The 16964-nt window shown below is 33.3% G+C and overlaps 3 protein-coding genes across 5 annotated transcripts; 1 reads left to right on the forward strand and 2 right to left on the reverse strand.

The window, feature by feature from the left end:
- Positions 1-1692: 1692 nt before the first annotated feature.
- On the reverse strand, positions 1693-9230 carry LOC145630956 (uncharacterized). Of its 3 annotated transcripts, XR_014112311.1 has the most exons (8): positions 8813-9230; positions 4025-4321; positions 3302-3720; positions 2941-3182; positions 2640-2843; positions 2373-2465; positions 2127-2243; positions 1693-2047 (listed from the first exon to the last, which is right to left on the reverse strand). XR_014112311.1 is itself a non-coding variant. In XM_081683077.1 (7 exons), exons 3-7 carry the CDS (start codon positions 3555-3557, stop codon positions 2238-2240), a joined length of 801 nt encoding a protein of 266 aa, XP_081539203.1. In that variant the 5' UTR covers positions 3558-3720; positions 4025-4321; positions 8813-9230; the 3' UTR covers positions 1693-2237. The 3 variants fall into 3 exon arrangements, 2 of the variants coding, with proteins under 2 accessions (XP_081539203.1, XP_081539204.1); XM_081683077.1 differs by having other exon boundaries at positions 1693-2243; XM_081683078.1 differs by lacking the exon at positions 2373-2465 and having other exon boundaries at positions 1693-2243.
- Positions 4431-7693, reverse strand: LOC145633084 (uncharacterized). The gene is made up of 2 exons (XM_081685379.1): positions 5139-7693; positions 4431-5037 (listed from the first exon to the last, which is right to left on the reverse strand). The coding sequence occupies exons 1-2, from the start codon at positions 7691-7693 to the stop codon at positions 4431-4433; spliced, it is 3162 nt and encodes a 1053-aa protein (XP_081541505.1).
- Positions 9231-16265: 7035 nt separating the features above from the next.
- LOC145633085 (uncharacterized) lies at positions 16266-16897 on the forward strand. The gene is made up of 2 exons (XM_081685380.1): positions 16266-16415; positions 16505-16897. Exons 1-2 carry the CDS (start codon positions 16266-16268, stop codon positions 16895-16897), a joined length of 543 nt encoding a protein of 180 aa, XP_081541506.1.
- The last annotated feature ends 67 nt before the right edge of the window (positions 16898-16964 follow it).

The raw sequence follows: 16964 nt of genomic DNA on the forward strand, positions 1-16964 counted from the left end.
GAGCAAGTCAAAACTTGGCTCGAAAAGCTCGTGAATAGGCTCATCGATTAAAATATGTATATGAAAATATACAAATTTTAAAAATATAAGTCTATTATTTTAATATATTTTTATATAAAATTGTGAATTATTTTAAATGCCACATTCTTTACGTTATCAAATTTTTTTGGAAAATTCTCACCGGTAACACCCAACTTATGTTATTTCTCAATGGTAGAATGCAAAATTTTGGATTATTATTGGTAATCACCAATTACTAATACTAATTTACTTGTAACATTAATGAAACTTTTACCTAATTATTGGCTAACCATGCATGATTTACTAATACACTACTACATTTTTTATCTAATGCAACCCCTGAATCCGTTGTGTTAGACATCAAAAACCGTGGTATCAGGCCTAATGCAACGCCCCTGTACCGTGGCTTCTGCTGACGTGGCGTTAGGCCTAATGCAACGACATTTGGTATCTAATGCGATGGCAGCTCTAATCCGTTGTATTAGATTGTACCTAATGCAACGACCTCCTTTATCCGTTGCATTAGAGTATTTTATAAAAAACGTCATGAAAGTGAGACCTGATACAACGGAAAGGCTAACACAACGGTATATATTGCATTTAAATTAGCATCTAATACAACGGCTATATAATAATAATAATAATAATAATAATAATAATAATAATAATAATAATAATAATAATAATAATAATAATAATAATAATAATAATAATAATAATAATAATAATAATAATAATAATAATAATAATAATAATAATAATAATAATAATAATAATAATAATAATCATTAGCTATTTATTATTAATTAACACCTAATCATTAGTAGTTCAATAATATTAATTAGATGTTTAGTTAGTTAAATCTTAAAAGTAATACTAAATATAAAATTTCATTAAATTTATAACAATCTCCTAAGTACGTACGTTAAATACATTACAAAATATTATTTTCATATGACACTACCGCGCGATATTGATATATAAATGTTTACTAATTAATTTAACAACTGTGCAAAATACAATAGATCTATATATAGGCAAACAGTTCCAAATCTTCAGAAGCTCATCGAACTAAATCAACAACTGTCGCCAACAACATTTACGCACAATTTGTTGGATGCCTAGTCAATGTACTTCATCTCCATCTAGCTCGTCATGCACCTACACGTTAAAAGAAATAAAATTAAAATAATAGAAATTTTGATTAGTATAGGTTACAACCACCCCCTCGCACTTAATATATGGTTATATTATAATTACACTAAGAATTTAGTAATCATTAAATAAAAAAAAATAAATAAATAACACATGTAAATTTTTTGACATGTACATGGCCATCATTCAAGTTTGGCTAATTCTTTAAGGTAGGCAGTGAAGGTGACATGGCCAAAATTCCTTTAGAGTTCGTGGCCAAAATTCTATCAAATTTCATACTTTTGATCCATAATAATGCCATATACTCAGCCATGGTCAGTGGGCAAAACTTGCTTTAGATACTCTCCCTAGAGATAAAACTGACCAGATTTGTGTTCACTGATCAGTTATGCTCACTACCACAAGTGTCTTAAATCAACAACACAAGGAACATAAGCAGCATACACAAGCATGAGAAAGTAAAAGTTGTTACCTGATTAACTGTTGCACCAGATTTGGATTGTCCATTCTGGTTAGTCTGGTTAGTGAGCTGATGTGGTGCACTAGATGCATCATTTCGAACTAATGGCATCACAAAATCAGGAACTAAAAGATTAATCTCCGGGTTAGCTTCCTGAAGTTGAGTCAAAACTGCAGTTGTAACGCTTGGTGCAAGTTGTTGTACTAATTGTGCTTGCATACTTGCTAAGAATTCCTCTGGGAATATAAAATCTGACTTTTTAGCTTTTTCCTTCAAATCTGCCTTTTTCACACCTTTTCCATGAAGGCGCACACGACTTTTGCGCTTAGGATTTGGAATCACTTCGGAGTAAGGGTCCTTAGAGTTGTTACCATCTTCATGTTGGGAAGACTCTAAAGCTTCCATTTTGGCCTATATGGGAAAATAAAGTAATATGTACCATTTATGAAAAGTAAAGAAAATATAAATTATATCTAAGATGTTAACTCACAATATTCTCTTTTGCTTTTTCATAGTTGGTAAGGTATGTCCTTCCGGCAACTCTCTTTCTTGATTCCTTATAAACCTTTGCTTGGGAAGGTTCTTGCTTATCCGGATCTTGTTATTGCTATAAAACATGATATATTGAAATGATTATATATTATTAAAATAAATAAAAGGGTAAAAGCCTCATGTACAACAAGTAATGATTATAAAATTGATCATGGAATAGCTTAAAATTAGATAAAGTATTTACCAACTCATGGCGTAAAATGGCAAATGACTTACGACCCAAATTGTGCATATCATCTAACATTAGACGATTGTCTTTGTTGGTTTTACTAATTTCCTATGGAATAAAACAATCCAATAAGAATTCAGAATTTAAGGGCATATTTGATAAAATAAACAAGAATAATAAACTCGAATCATGTGTGTTATTGTTAAAACAGTTAGCGAAAGAAATTCTGAATTAAGGTTTTGAAATTTTTTCACAAGACGATCAAATTCGTATGTATAATACCTCATCCTCTTTGGTATGCCAATATTGCAAAAGATCTCTAAATTGAGGTTCTGAAATTGTGTCTGGTTTATGTTCCCATCTTAAATCATCAGTTGGATATGCATAGAAGTACAACTTCTTAGTTTTGCATTTATGAGCTTTCCAACATGCATTGATAGCACCCATCACCCAATTAAATCCATCTTGAGGAACCATATACTTGTCCTGCACAATTATGAAAATAATACAACTGTAACATATGTAGGTTTAAGTATGAGTAAAATTGAATAGATTAATGCAAAAGAGTAATATCATTAGATACTAGGACATATTCCCATATCTTATCAAGTGTGGGTAGACTTGGAAATTTGATATAATTAAGAGGTGCAAGTTCAGAATCCCTTGCCACAGTTCCCAAAAAAAACTTAAACTCCGTGACGATCTCCTTTGTAGGTCCAACTGGCTGACCAAATTTGTTTAAAACAATGGTTGGACGCTCCTCTCTTGTACGTGCATGAACCTTTGGTAGCATTGTCGGACCTCGAAGCTTTTTCGTTTTTGAAGCTAATTCAGTTTTTGTTTTCAATAATAAAATCAGTTTTATGACAAACCAGATTAGTATGTATCAGAAACAATGCCCACATATTACAATTATATTTTTCATGTTCAAATTAATACCATACCTTCCCTGGCAAATTGTGCTATAACCTCGTCTTCCAATTCTTGATCGCTCTCAAAATCAGTCCCAACAGCATTAGCATTCTCATTTAGTCCATTATCATCACTCGTATTTAGTACATCATTACTGTTATTCTCATTCAATGCATCATCGTCATTTTGTATTAGTGCTGTAGTAGAATTGTACAAAGAGTGATTACTTTCTACAAGCACTTCATTGTTTTCTTTTTGCCTTTTTCGAAACTCGAGGAATGCTGACATGGAACCAGGAGTACAGAATGATCTTTTTTTCCCCCTTCTTTTGTACCATAACTTGCTGGTCTTGTTGCTTCCCTTGGATGCACGAATGCTTTTTCTGGTTATTCATCTCCACAACACCCATATTTTGTGGGCGAACTGATGAATAATATAGTTTCTTTGAGACCTATAAACATAAGGCTTTTGCTAATTAATTACAAGCCAAAAACACCGTGTTCAGCCAGTCTCTAGTATAGCTACTTTTGATGTTCAATCAGTCTCCAAATATAAGCTACTATTGTTCTAGTAGTACAACTCAATGAAAATCACAAATTTATGTCATCATTGGTGATAATAACATGAATTATAAATTAAAGAAATAAAGGGTAAAAGATACTAGCCTAACAATTATAGAGAGTGAAACATCAACATAATTACAGTAGATATATAACTAGATTTATCAAAGGAAAAAAAGTGACAAAAGAACAAACCTGTTTACAAACTTTTCTTTTTCCAGAAACGAGATTGTCAACTTCCATAGTTTCGACTTTATTTTCACCATCATAATCTGATGTGGATTCATCATCTCTATCTTCTGACATATTATTCTGCCTTGCACTTGGAGTAAATAAGGCTTTCGTTTTTTCTTCAAGTATCTTGTTTGCTAACGATCCAGATCCTTGGGCTTTCATCCTTTCTGCATTCGACTTTAATTTTTGAATCCTTTGTAGTTCATAATCTGTAAGCTGACTTTGGGAAGCAGAAACTTTGGGTTTATTCCCTTTCATCTGCAGAAACAATAAATGAAAACGCGTTTAGTTGCCAGAAAAAATAAAGATTAATAATATGAAACAAATTGCAATGAAATATAAGCTAGTTATAAAATGTAGTGAATATTTAAAAATGTTGATCAATACCATCCGAAAGCTCTCTAGGAGGGAGTTTCATAGCATAATTCCAACCCTCTCTATTCAAATCTTCTACATAAAACACTTGATGTGCTTGAGATGCCAAGATAAATGGCTCTTCTTTAAAAATGGTCTTATTCATGTTAATCGTAATCAGCCCATCATCATCATCCTTTTCCGAATGAAACCAGACACACTTAAATAAGACAACACTGAAATTACCATGATAAGATATGTCAATGATTTCTGTTATTGCACCATAATAATTAACAATTCCCTCGATAGGATTTTGATCTTTAGAACTCGCAAAGCTATGTGTCATGGCTTTTAGAGTTACTCCGCTGTTTTGAGTGACGCAATTTGCATCACGCTTCATGGTATGGAACCTATAACCATTGACAGAGTACCCTGTGTACTTTTTAGCACTATAAGAAGGCCCTTTTGATAGCCACAAGATGTGATTTGGGATAATGTCTTGGCCTTCTTTGAGTATCAAATCAACTTTCTCCCTAAACCAATCCACAAAATCCTTGTTGTGGTCCAAAGCACTATTCCATTTCCTTTTTCTTTTAGAGCTTACACATATCTTGTGCTCACTGTGAAAAAAAAATTGATCTTACTAACACTTGTTACACTTGTATAAAACACATCAAAACTAAGGACAAACAAAAAACTACATTATGGTTACAAATATTACCTTATATATTTCTCAACTTCCTCACAATCACAATTGAACAAGACATAACGATGTGCTTGTGCCCATGTAATGCGATCAATTATGTGTCCACGGTGTTTTTTCTTTGAGGTCCTTCCTTTTCCTTTGATAGGACGTCCTACCTTAGGGAAAAATGATTTTGAGGTACCACACTCATTAACTTCAGGTGTAGGTGTGGCTTTGGCTTTGCTTGATCGTTTCAAAAATCTAGCTATGAAAGCAACACATTCTTTAGCTTGGTATCCTTCTGCCATTGAGCCTTCTGGGCGAGCCTTGTTTTGAACATCTTGTTTCGTTTCGTGCAGATTCCTCTCAATTCCATACATACACCTTGAACTCACAGGTCCACCCAACTTAATTTGGTCTACCAAGTGTATTGGTAAATGTTCCATTATATCAAAAAAAGCAGGTGGAAAAATCCTCTCAAGTAGGCATAGAGTTTCAACTATCTCAGATTGCAATTTTTCAAGATCTCGAGGATCAATAGTTTTACTCCATATACCTCTGAAAAAAGCAGAAAGTCTTATCAAAGGACTAGCAACATCTTTGGGTAATGTTGTCTTCACAGCAATTGGAAGAAGATAATTCATCATAAAATGAGCATCATGGCTTTTGTAGCCTGCTATTTTCCTTTCTCCAACTTGCACACAACGACTAAGGTTGGAAGCATAGCCTTGAGGAAGCTTAGCATTTTTTATAACCTGGCAGAACTTACGCTTTTGCTCCAATGACATCCAAAAGCGAGATCTTGGAAATTCTTCACTACCATCTTCCAATTGTATTGGTTGAAGCTCTGACATCATCTTAAGTTCTACCAAATCTCGACGAGCACTCACATTATCCTTGGTCTTTAGAGAAGTGTCTAATAACGTTCCAATGACATTATCAAAGAAATTTTTCTCAATATGCATTACATCAAGATTATGGCGAATAGAGCAGTGCTTCCAATATGGTAATTCAAAAAATATAGGTATCTTTCTCCACGGATTCGGATCCTCCACATCACGCCTTGGTTTCTTTTGCTTCTTTCCAAATGCATTTGGAAAATCACGCAACATATTCTCAATATCAATTCCATTCAATGGAATAGGTTGACATCTTTCCTCAAGTTTCCCGTCGAAATTCCTCTTATCATGACGCCAAGGGTGAGATGGATCCAAAAATTTACGATTTGCCCTATACACATTCTTACCACTACAAGGCAACCACTCTGAATCTGTTTCATAATGACATTTAGGGCATGCCAAGTATCCTTTTGTGCTCCACCCAGATAACATTGCATAACCCGGAAAATCACTCACGGTAGTCGTCAATGCTACATGCATGTCAAACCTTTGATTAGTCGAAGCATCATAAGTTTCCAACCCAAACTCCCACAAATCCTTCAAGTCCTTGATAAGTGGCTGCAAATATACGTCAATGTCATTGCCATGGGAAGACGGGCCAGGAATTAGTAAGGCTAGCATCAAAAACTCAGGCTTCATAATCATCCAAGGAGGCAAGTTATAATTAATCAACATAACTGGCCATGTACTATGGACAATGCTCATTGAATTGAATGGGCTAAATCCATCTGTGGCTAATCCAAGCCTCACATTGCGAGGGTCATCAGCAAACTTTGGGTATAAAGAATCAAATTCCTTCCAAGCTTGACCATCAACTGGATGATGTAAAAGACGATCATTTTCACGCCCATCAGCATGCCAACTCATGTATCTCGCCGTCTCTTGACACATAAATAGCCGTTGAAGCCTTTTCTTTATTGGAAAGTACCTAAGAATCTTTTGAGGAATCCTATAGGTATTTCCATTTTCATTTTGTATGTCATTCTCTGTGTCATTTGATTTCCATCTCGGCGTCTCACAAACATGGCAGCTTGTTGCATTTTCATGCTCTTCCCAATATATCATGCAATCATTTGGGCATGCATCTATCTTAGTGTAATCCAACCCCAACACTTTCAAAACACTTTTTGCTTCATTAAAAGAAGATGGAAGTTTTGCAACAGGTAACACCTCCCTTATAAGCTCCAATATATCTCCAAAGGCAACATTAGTTAGCTTATGATCACACTTCAAAATAAAAAGTCGGATCATGAAGGAAAGTTTTGAATGATTCTTACAACCAGGATATAATTCTTCCTGGCCCTCTTCAACTAACTTAAAAAACTTTTTTTCCTCGTCATTTGGCCCTTTTCTAAAAGCATCACGTGCATCATGCAACAACCCTACTATGTCATCATCAAAATCATTTGGGGTTGACCCTTCATCATTATCCAAAATAGTTTGTTCCCTTTCAATGTTGATCCCTAACTCTGATAACTTATCCGTTCGTGGAACAAAACCATTACAAATAAGGTGATCTCTCACAACACCTTCATCACGCCAATAACGATAATGACAACTTTCACAAGGAAAACAAATTTGATTTCCTTGAGACTTAGAAGCAAAAGCCTTTTTGACATATTCATCTACTCCCCGTTCATATTCATCACTCCATTTGGCAAACATCCACCACTCTTTAGTTCTACTATCCATACCTTAGGGTAAGAATTAAGAGGGTTATTGTTACAGTAAAAACATTTAATCAATTCACTAAGAATTAAGATAGTCAATTTAAGCAATTAGCAAGAACCAACAGTAAATCTGATTTACAAATTACAACTACCAGGAAATATTTATTTTTTTTTTAAAAAAAAGAAAAATCATTACTTATAACAGATCACCGATATACGAGCTACGGTTCATTCTTTACCATATTGGTGCCCCCCTTATTCCTCTTCAGGTTCATATTGACAAGATTAGTCGCCCCGTTAGAGATAATTCGATTGTGAGTTTATCAACCTTCAATCCCCTTTCAAATGCTAATACATTTTCTGACTTTGCAATGTTATATCTTATACAAGTATGTCTTTTGGCCTAATACTATTGATATCTTAAGCTTTTTAGCTAAACTTTGATATATAAACAAGCAGAACTTTGATATATAAACAAGCAGATTCCTGTCTAATACTAGTTTAAGGCAGTTTGACAATCTTTGTTATAAGTGGCTTAAAAAGAGTTTTTACAGTTGTCAAGTAAACACAAACCCCAAAAAAAAAGGAAAGAAAAAAGAAGAAGAAGAAGGTAGAAACATATACTGGTATATGGCATTCATGTTGATAAAATGATTTCAATGCTTCATATACTATATTTGGGAAAATGTGCAGGTCCAATAATCTGAATTTCTAGCTACTACTATCATGTGCATAGTTTATAGTTGTGTGAATTATGGTATAATTAGTAAAATAAATGAATTATAGTTGGCATTCATGTTGATAAAATGAATTATAGTTGCAGGACCAAGTCGGTAATCAAGTAGCATTGAAAGACATTAAGTATAATTAGAGATGGAAACCTTCTCAACACACTAATTACACCTCGCACATATCAGCGTTTCTTTGGAATTCATTACACTCAATTGCTCTTTCTGGGCCAATATCTTTCCAAAATATAGCTAATTAAAGAATCTGCTACCCGATTTACATGATCTCGAGGGATAAAAATTGTGTATTTTATTTTCTTCCCTAATTTTGAAAAAAAAAAAAAAAAAAAACAAAACAAAACAACAACAAAAATTTCATAAAGAAACCTCAGAAACGAAAATTCGTTGTATACCTTGAATAGAAATTTGAGTAATCCGACACGCAAGATGAATATGGGGAAAACGCCGCCTGAAGTTTGAGCAACTACCCACTAAATTTATCGCCGCCTGAAGAAGTTCGAGCAACTACCCACTAAATTTATCGCCGCCTGAAGAAGTTCGAGCAACCAGCCACCTTCGTTCTGAGCATCGAGCAACCAGCCACCGCCTGAATGTCGTCTTCGTCACTACGTTCCTCTCACAATTTTTAAATATTCTTTTTAGTAATTTATGGCCTCAAAATTTTGAGACTTGGGGAAATGGAGAATTTAAGGTTTTTTCAGATTGCTAGAATGAATTGGGGGAAAAGTGAATTGGGAAAAATGGAGAATTGGGTAAAATGGTAGTACACAAGTGTGAGAAAATGGTAGTACAGATTAGAGTTCTTTTACATTTCCATTTTTCTTTTCAATTTTTTTTTAAAATTTTTGGCCTAGGAATTGGAACACGTGTATGGCTTAAAAGATATGGGAAAAAAAGTAGAGGGAAGCAGAAAAATTTTCCGCGCGTCTTTTAATTTTTCATCACATACCGTTGCATTAGCTTCCTTTTTTTTTTTTATTGAAATAGCTACCCTAATGCAACGGTTTGTTAGAGTCGTTGTATTAGCTCTACCTCTCAAAACATTAGTATTGAATCCGTTGTATTAGCCTACTCTTTTGCAACGGCTATTACAATACCGTTGTATTAGCCTTTATCAGGTCGTTGCATTTGGTCAAAAATGTAGTAGTGATAACACAGTTACAAATCTATCCTTCTAAAAAATCACTTCCCTCCAAAGTTATATGCTGCTTTCCCTCCTCAATCAGTTACCTCTTTATATGAACCATAAACCCCCAATTATATTCGTACTCCCTGTTCTTCTTCTTCTTAATTTCTATTTTTTTTTTTTTGAAAGATCTTCTCAATTTCTCTTAATCCGAAGTAATATAGCATAGGGAATGAACTACTGGGTTCAATTTTTCTGGGGTTCGATTAATTCAGGTGCAGTTGACCCAATCATCACTTGTTTTTTCAATTTTTGATCTGATTTTGAGTTTAATTTGGTGGGTTTTGATCTAATTTGGGGAAGAACTACTGGGTTTATGATTAATTTTAGTTTTTGTGAGAATTTGACCATATGAACAAATTCAATTGGCTTAGAGAAATCAGAATTTTCGTCAAGTGTAGGCACAACGTTTAACTCTTCTTGAGTAAATTACAACTCTAAATCCCTTTCTATACGAAGCAAATTTGCCATTTGATTGGTAAATTGATTAATGGTAGCCTGCATATTCCTGACCTTGTTATTATGGGCAATTAAGTCATTTCGCTTCCAATTTCCCACTTAACATGGTAACCATGGTTAAGGATTTAGGTAAAAGTTTCATTAATGTTACTAGTAAATTAGTATTAGTAATTGGTGATTACCAATGATAATCCAAAAATTTGCATTCTACCATTGAGAAACAACAAAATTATATATATTTACGTTATCAAATTATTATAGACAAGACACGTTAATATAGAGTATCTCTATTTTGTAGAACTTGTAGTTTTCTAACAAATTATGAATTTAAAATTGAGTTAGTTGCCCTATTTTTAGTAGGAAATGAACATTTCATTTATAGATTAACGAATGAAGATTTAAGGGAATGTAAAAGATTTTCTAATCTTATTATACTTCGTACAATTAAAACTTTTTTAGTTTGGTGATTAGTAAAAAAATCACTGATTTACTATGATGTTATTTTAAATCTTTTCTTATTTATTTATAAAGCAAAGAATTTAATTATTTAAAGTTGTTATATGTTATTGTTCTATATTTTAGGATTTTTTTTTAGGCTGTAGATACTTTTTTTAAAAAATAAATTATCTTATTATATTTTAAGGAGAAAAAAAAAAAGAAAAAAAATGGTGGGAAATTTTTTATTGTCAACGCGACATGTATACCTATGGGATTTTTTGGTCATTGTTTTAGTATATAGTATTGATATTGATTGATTGATGTAAAGGTGATTAAAAATCATTTTTACAGAACTAATCATATAAAACTCTTCTTAAATTGAAACCAAAAACAAATTAAAAAGCGAAGCTAATACTAAATTTAAACAATTTAAAAGCTCAATTTTAAAAAATCATATGTTAATAAAGTTGAGAAAATTTATCTTTGAACATTGAATTTCCCTTTTATTCCTTAGTAGATCTGGATATAGATTTAGAATGGGATGAGATGAAGGGTTGAGAAAGAGTAAAAAGTAAGAGTGAGGAAAGATGAAGTTTTACTCTATCCGCATTTTATTACCTGTTTCACTTTCCTTTTGTGACTGTATTTTATTACTTATTTCATTTTCTTTTTTGAAAGCCTTAACAATATTTTACTACTCCCTCCGACCCATAAGGCCATAATATAGTTCCTATTTTCTTATTTTGGATAGATCCAAAATATTGTTCCTTTTTCTATTTTGGATAGTACTCCCTCCGTGTTTTTTAAAATGCATCACTTTAATTTTTGCATCATTAACATACCATGGTTGACTTAATTTTTTCACCTCTATAAAATAAATAAATGTTATTATATAATATGTCATTAGATTCATCATAATGTCTAGTTTCATAATTTTGTTATAATTTTATCTAATTAACAATTAAAGATATTAATGGTCAAAGTTGCATCACGAAAAATGTGCTGGTCAAACTGATGCAAATTAAAAAAATAGAGGGAGGAATAAAAATTGCATCCTTACGGATGCAAAACTTTTTTTATCGAAAAACTCATTTGCAATTAAGGTTCTCCTTGAAACTAATTTTTCAATAACAATGGTTTACATCAAAACAATAAGGCCTAAATAGAAATTTTCAAGTTTTAAAAATGATTTTTAATGTAGGGTAAGGAATGAATTTGGCATTTACCTAAAGATAATATAACTAGCAACACTAGAATGAGAGACACAAATGATGTGTTTCTTGCCATGGTTAACTAATGTAGTTTCTTTTTAGGAAAATTTGTATCTAACCATCCCTCAAATCACCTAAATTTGATTTTACCACCCTCTTTTTTTTTTTTAATTTTTTTTTTAGTTTAAATAACCACCCTTTAAAGTTAAAAAATTTAGAAATCACCACCATTTAACTAAAAGTTATCAATATTCATGCCCAAATTTGGTCTATTAAGGTTTTGGAGGCCATTTTGGCCCCATGGATCTAATTTGAGGCCAAAACACCCAAAAAAAGTATCAGAATTGCCTCATTTTAAGAGTTTCATGCAAATTGAGGTAATTTTTTACATGCAAAATAAGGCATTTTCAATAATAATTTTTAATTCTAACCTCAAATTGAACACAAAGCATCAAAGTGACCCCCAAAACTTTAATAGACCAAGCTGTGGCACAAAAATCAATGTATTTATTATTAAAAATTGAACTTTTGGTTTAGAGGTGGTGATTTTTTAAAAAAAAAAAAAAACTTTAAGAGGTGATTATTTAAAATAAACAAAAAAGGGTGGTAAAATAAATTTTAGGTGATTTGAGGGGTGGTTATTTACAATTTATCCTATATATATATATATATATATATATATATAAAAGAATGTGAAGGAGGATGTACATATAAAGTATTATAGAGATGTGAGGATATTGTTTAAAATTTTGGTTCTTTATATACTTGTAAATTGTTGTTATTATTAGTGAATCTCTCATGATATCATATCTCATGTGATCTATTTAGATATGAATTCATTCCTAATTATCTATCATGTCTCATGTGATTTATTTAGATATGAATGCATTCCCATCATATCTCAGTATCTCATGTGATTTATTTAGATATGATAGATCATAAGAGATTCACAAATAATAAACAACAATTAGCAAGTATATATATAGAGTCAAAAACTTAAAAAATTTGCTCACATCTCTATAATATATTATATACTTGATATATAAATATAATCCTCCATATTCTTAATTTTGTATAACAAGAAACTACATTAGTTAACCATGGCCGGAAACACATCATTTATGTCTCTCATTCTAGTGTTGCTAGTTATCTTGTCTTGTGGTAAGTGACAAATTTATTCGTTATCCTAAATTAAATATCATTTTTAAAACCTGAAAATTTCTATTTAGGCTCTGTTGTTTTGATGTAAACTATTTTTATTGAAAATTAGTGTTCATGGAAAAGATGTTTTCAAGGAAAACCTTAATTGCAATTTTTTTTTTTAAAGAACCTTGATTGCAAATTAGTTTTCTTTTGTTTGGTTGATGAAGGAAAATGTGGCTTTATTTTTATATAAAAAAATGTTTACCATTAGTAAGGATACAATTTTTCACCAATAGAATTTTTTTTTTCCACCCCTCCACAAACCAAACAAAGAAAAGTGAGAAATATATTTTTATGAAAACATATTACATCAAACCAAATGGAGCACTAATAAAAAATCCAATTGTTATTTTTGTTTAGTATCTCAATTTAATATTAACAAGCAAATTATATTTGTTAGTGTTACTAATTTACATGCATGGAGTATAACACAAATACACAGCATTGCATATGTAGTGGAGATTTTTATCATTTATACTAGATCAATTTATTAAATAGAGTATTGCAATAAAAAAAAATCAATTAAGTATAATACATTCTTTGCTCTTTTATTTTATTTTATTATTATAATTACAGGAATTAATGCTACAAGCTCAAGGTCTCCTCAAAATATTGGAATCGAAAGAGGACCGACTTGCTTTAATAAAGACGGATGTACAGATCAAGGTTGTCAGGCATATTGTGGGTCAAACGCTAAAAATTCACAATGTAGTTTTCCTAATGTATGTTGTTGTCAAGCATAGACTTCCTTTGTAATCAACATATTTAAATAATAATGATCAAAATAATACACCGTGTGATGCATGGTTATTATATTGTTTAAAAATTATGGGTTTTGTCTCATTTGTTAGAAATCAACATATTTTAAAAAACTAAAACATTATTACATATTACTACGTATTACATTAGATAAAATCCGTGTAATGCACATTTTTAATGCTTCCTTCGATTTTTTTTTTGGTCTCATTTGCATTAAATAATCTTAGACAATTCTAATGCAAATAGATCGTTTTAAGCTTTAATTTGATGCGTTTTATATATATTTTTGGTCCTACTTGTAGTATACAATTTATTTATATATTTTTTACAAGAAAATATACATTATATTTTACGTTCTATCTATAGAATAATACAAAGTACGTTACTTATTAGAATTAGTTGTTCGTTAGATTACATTGTTTGGAATCATAATTTGTCTACTAGTTGCTTGGTAATTTTCACGATGAGGTAATCATGCTATTATTATAATCAAATACCTCCAATAAAGTTCATGAATCTAAAGATTAACTTCGTACTTAAACTGCCATATTAGACTAATTAGTCCACTAATCACCTCTCATCTAAGTTTGACAAACAAATGGCTTTTATTATTTCAAGTCCCTCGTGTAGGGTTTGAAAAAGCTCTCTGCTAGGGTTCGTGCGATACACCAAAATTTGATATTTTCCCTTTGATCTTTTTCTTTGCAAACAAATCACTGCTATTTAATTTCCCTGGCTACTTTGGATGATCAGTTGGTGAAAGCTTGGGAGAATTTGAAGCTAACGGAGGATGAAAACTATGTTTTAGGGGGATCGAGTTTGATGGTGGAAGAAGATGTTCCAAACCCAAGAATTGTCCTGTCTCTGGTGGGAAAATTGCTTACAAAGAAAACCTTTAATGTTGAGGCTATGAAAAGGGTTCTAATAAACCTTTGGAGGATTGATGAGAATGTCGTAATACGTATGGTTGATACAAATTTGTTTGTGTTCCAGTTTTTCAACATCAAGGACAAAAGGAAGGTTTTGGATAGTAGACCTTCGGCTTTTGACAATCAAATTCTCTAGCGAGACTTGTGCTGATGAACAACCTTCGGATGTGTCCTTTGACTCTCGCCCTTTCTGGCTTAGAGTCCTTGATGTTCTGTTTGGAAAATTATCATCTTAATTTGCAAGGGATGTTGGCAACTGTATTGAGGAATGCATTGAAGTCGATGAGTCTGGTCCTCTTGGTTGGGACGAGTACATGAGGATAAAGGTGACGGTGAACATTCATAAACCCCTTCGTCGTGGCTTGAAGATTACTGTTGATTCGGGGCATAAGAAGTGGGTGGGATTCAAGTACGAGAGGCTCGAGGATTTTGTTATTATTTTGGACGAATTAGGCACAATGATAAAGATTGTGAAGTGAAGGAAAATTGTGATGATGAATCTTCTATTGTCTTCCAATATGGCTCTTTTTTAACAGCTTCTCCTCACCATTCTAAAGTATCTGCAATTGAGAGGGAAAGGGAGAAAAAATGGGCTGAGAGTCTATCTATGAAGAGGAGAGTCCAAAGATCTGATTATAATGACCCTTCGGCAATTTGTGTTGGTCCACCTGGGGCTGCAAGAAAGCTTCCGTTTTCTTCCCCAAATGAACATGTTGCAATTACCCCTAAGCCCCGCGCTATTTCACTAATAGTTGTAGCTGATGAGGGGGGCTCTAAGATGGTACTAGCTACGACCTACTGTTGTGCAGAAGGATGGCGTGGCTTACGATGCTCAAGTGCATACCAGTGTGGAGTCCCCTGTAGACGCGGGGGTGTTGGAGAAAACACAAGTGATGGATGACCAAGGTGCGTGTGGGCAGGCAGTAGAGGCTACGAATGCTGCAGCTAGCAAGCTAAAATTAAAGAGAAAGATACTGATGGAGGGGGCTGCTAATATGGATTTGTCAGAGAGTTATGTGGGCAGTAGCTTTTCGAAAAAGAGGAAGGCTGAGACTATCTTCGATGATTCTCAACAGCTAGATGGAAAAAATTCAGAGAAAAAAATAAAACTGAGTGTGAGTAATTTTTCCTCTGATTATCATTTATCTAAAGTAGAGGGACTTGGGGATGCCCGAGCCCTCGAAAAGCAATGAAAATGTTATGCTGGAACTGCCACGGGATTGGCAACCCGTGGACAGTTAGGGCCCTCCAGGATCGTTGTTGGAGGGATAGGCCAAATATTGTGTTTTTGATGGAAACGATGATTGATGACAAGCGTCTTAATAAAATTAAAAATAAATGTGGTTACATTGATGGTGTTTGTATTAGTAGTATTGGAAAGTCGGGGGGTATGGGAATGTGGTGGAAGGATGTTAAGGCCAATGTGGTATCTTATTTTGTTCATCACTTTGCTATTGATATTTTGGATAATAATAATTGTGCAGTGTGTAGGGCTATTGGTATTTATGGGTGGCCGAAACAATCTAATAAGCATTTGACTTGGTCTCTAATGTCTTCTCTTAAAACTGCTTGCAATTTGCCGTGTATTATGTTTGGTGATTTTAATGAAATAACGAGTTTATCGGAGAAGGAGGGAGGAGTTTAAAGGAGTGAGAGGCTTATGGATGCTTTTAGGGAAGCTATGGATAATTGTGCTCTTCGTGACTTGGGTTTCAAGGGAAGCACCTTTACTTGGGAGAGGGGAAACACTATGGAGACATATGTGAGGGAAAGGTTGGATCGTTACATTGCTGATGAGGAATGGTACGGTGTAATCTCTTTCCGGAGTTCTAAGTTCGTAATTTGCCCATCTTTAAATCAAATTCTGATCATGCTCAAATTCTTCTATCCACGGAGAAGAGGAGTGATAGGCACAGTGGAAGGCCGGGCTTTAAATTTGAATCTTTATGGCTCTCCCGTGAGGAGTGTGGTGTAGCGGTTGCTAAGGGTTGGGGTGACAGTGTGAGGTTGGATATGGCGAGGAGGGTGGCTGTTTGTGGGGAAAAGTTGGCTTCATGGGCTGCTCTCACTTTTGGCCCGGTGAAAAAAAGAATTAAAGAGGGTGAGGAGAAAATGAGGGATTTAAAGGTGGGAGTGATGGACGGTGCGAAGTTAGAGCTGTGCAATACTCTATCTGCGGAGTTGGAGACATTGTACAAATTGGAGGAGTCGTATTGGTATGCTAGAGCTAGAGCTAATGAGCTTCGTGACAGGGACAAAAACAAAAAATATTTTCATCACAAGGCAACTTAAATTAAAGCTCAGAATAGAATAAAGGGTCTCAATGATGATAACGGTGTATGGTTTGAGAAGCGGGTGG

Source organism: Chenopodium album, chromosome 5 (assembly GCF_948465745.1).
Source record: "Chenopodium album chromosome 5, dcCheAlbu1.1, whole genome shotgun sequence".
In the NCBI taxonomy this organism is placed as follows: domain Eukaryota; kingdom Viridiplantae; phylum Streptophyta; class Magnoliopsida; order Caryophyllales; family Amaranthaceae; genus Chenopodium; species Chenopodium album.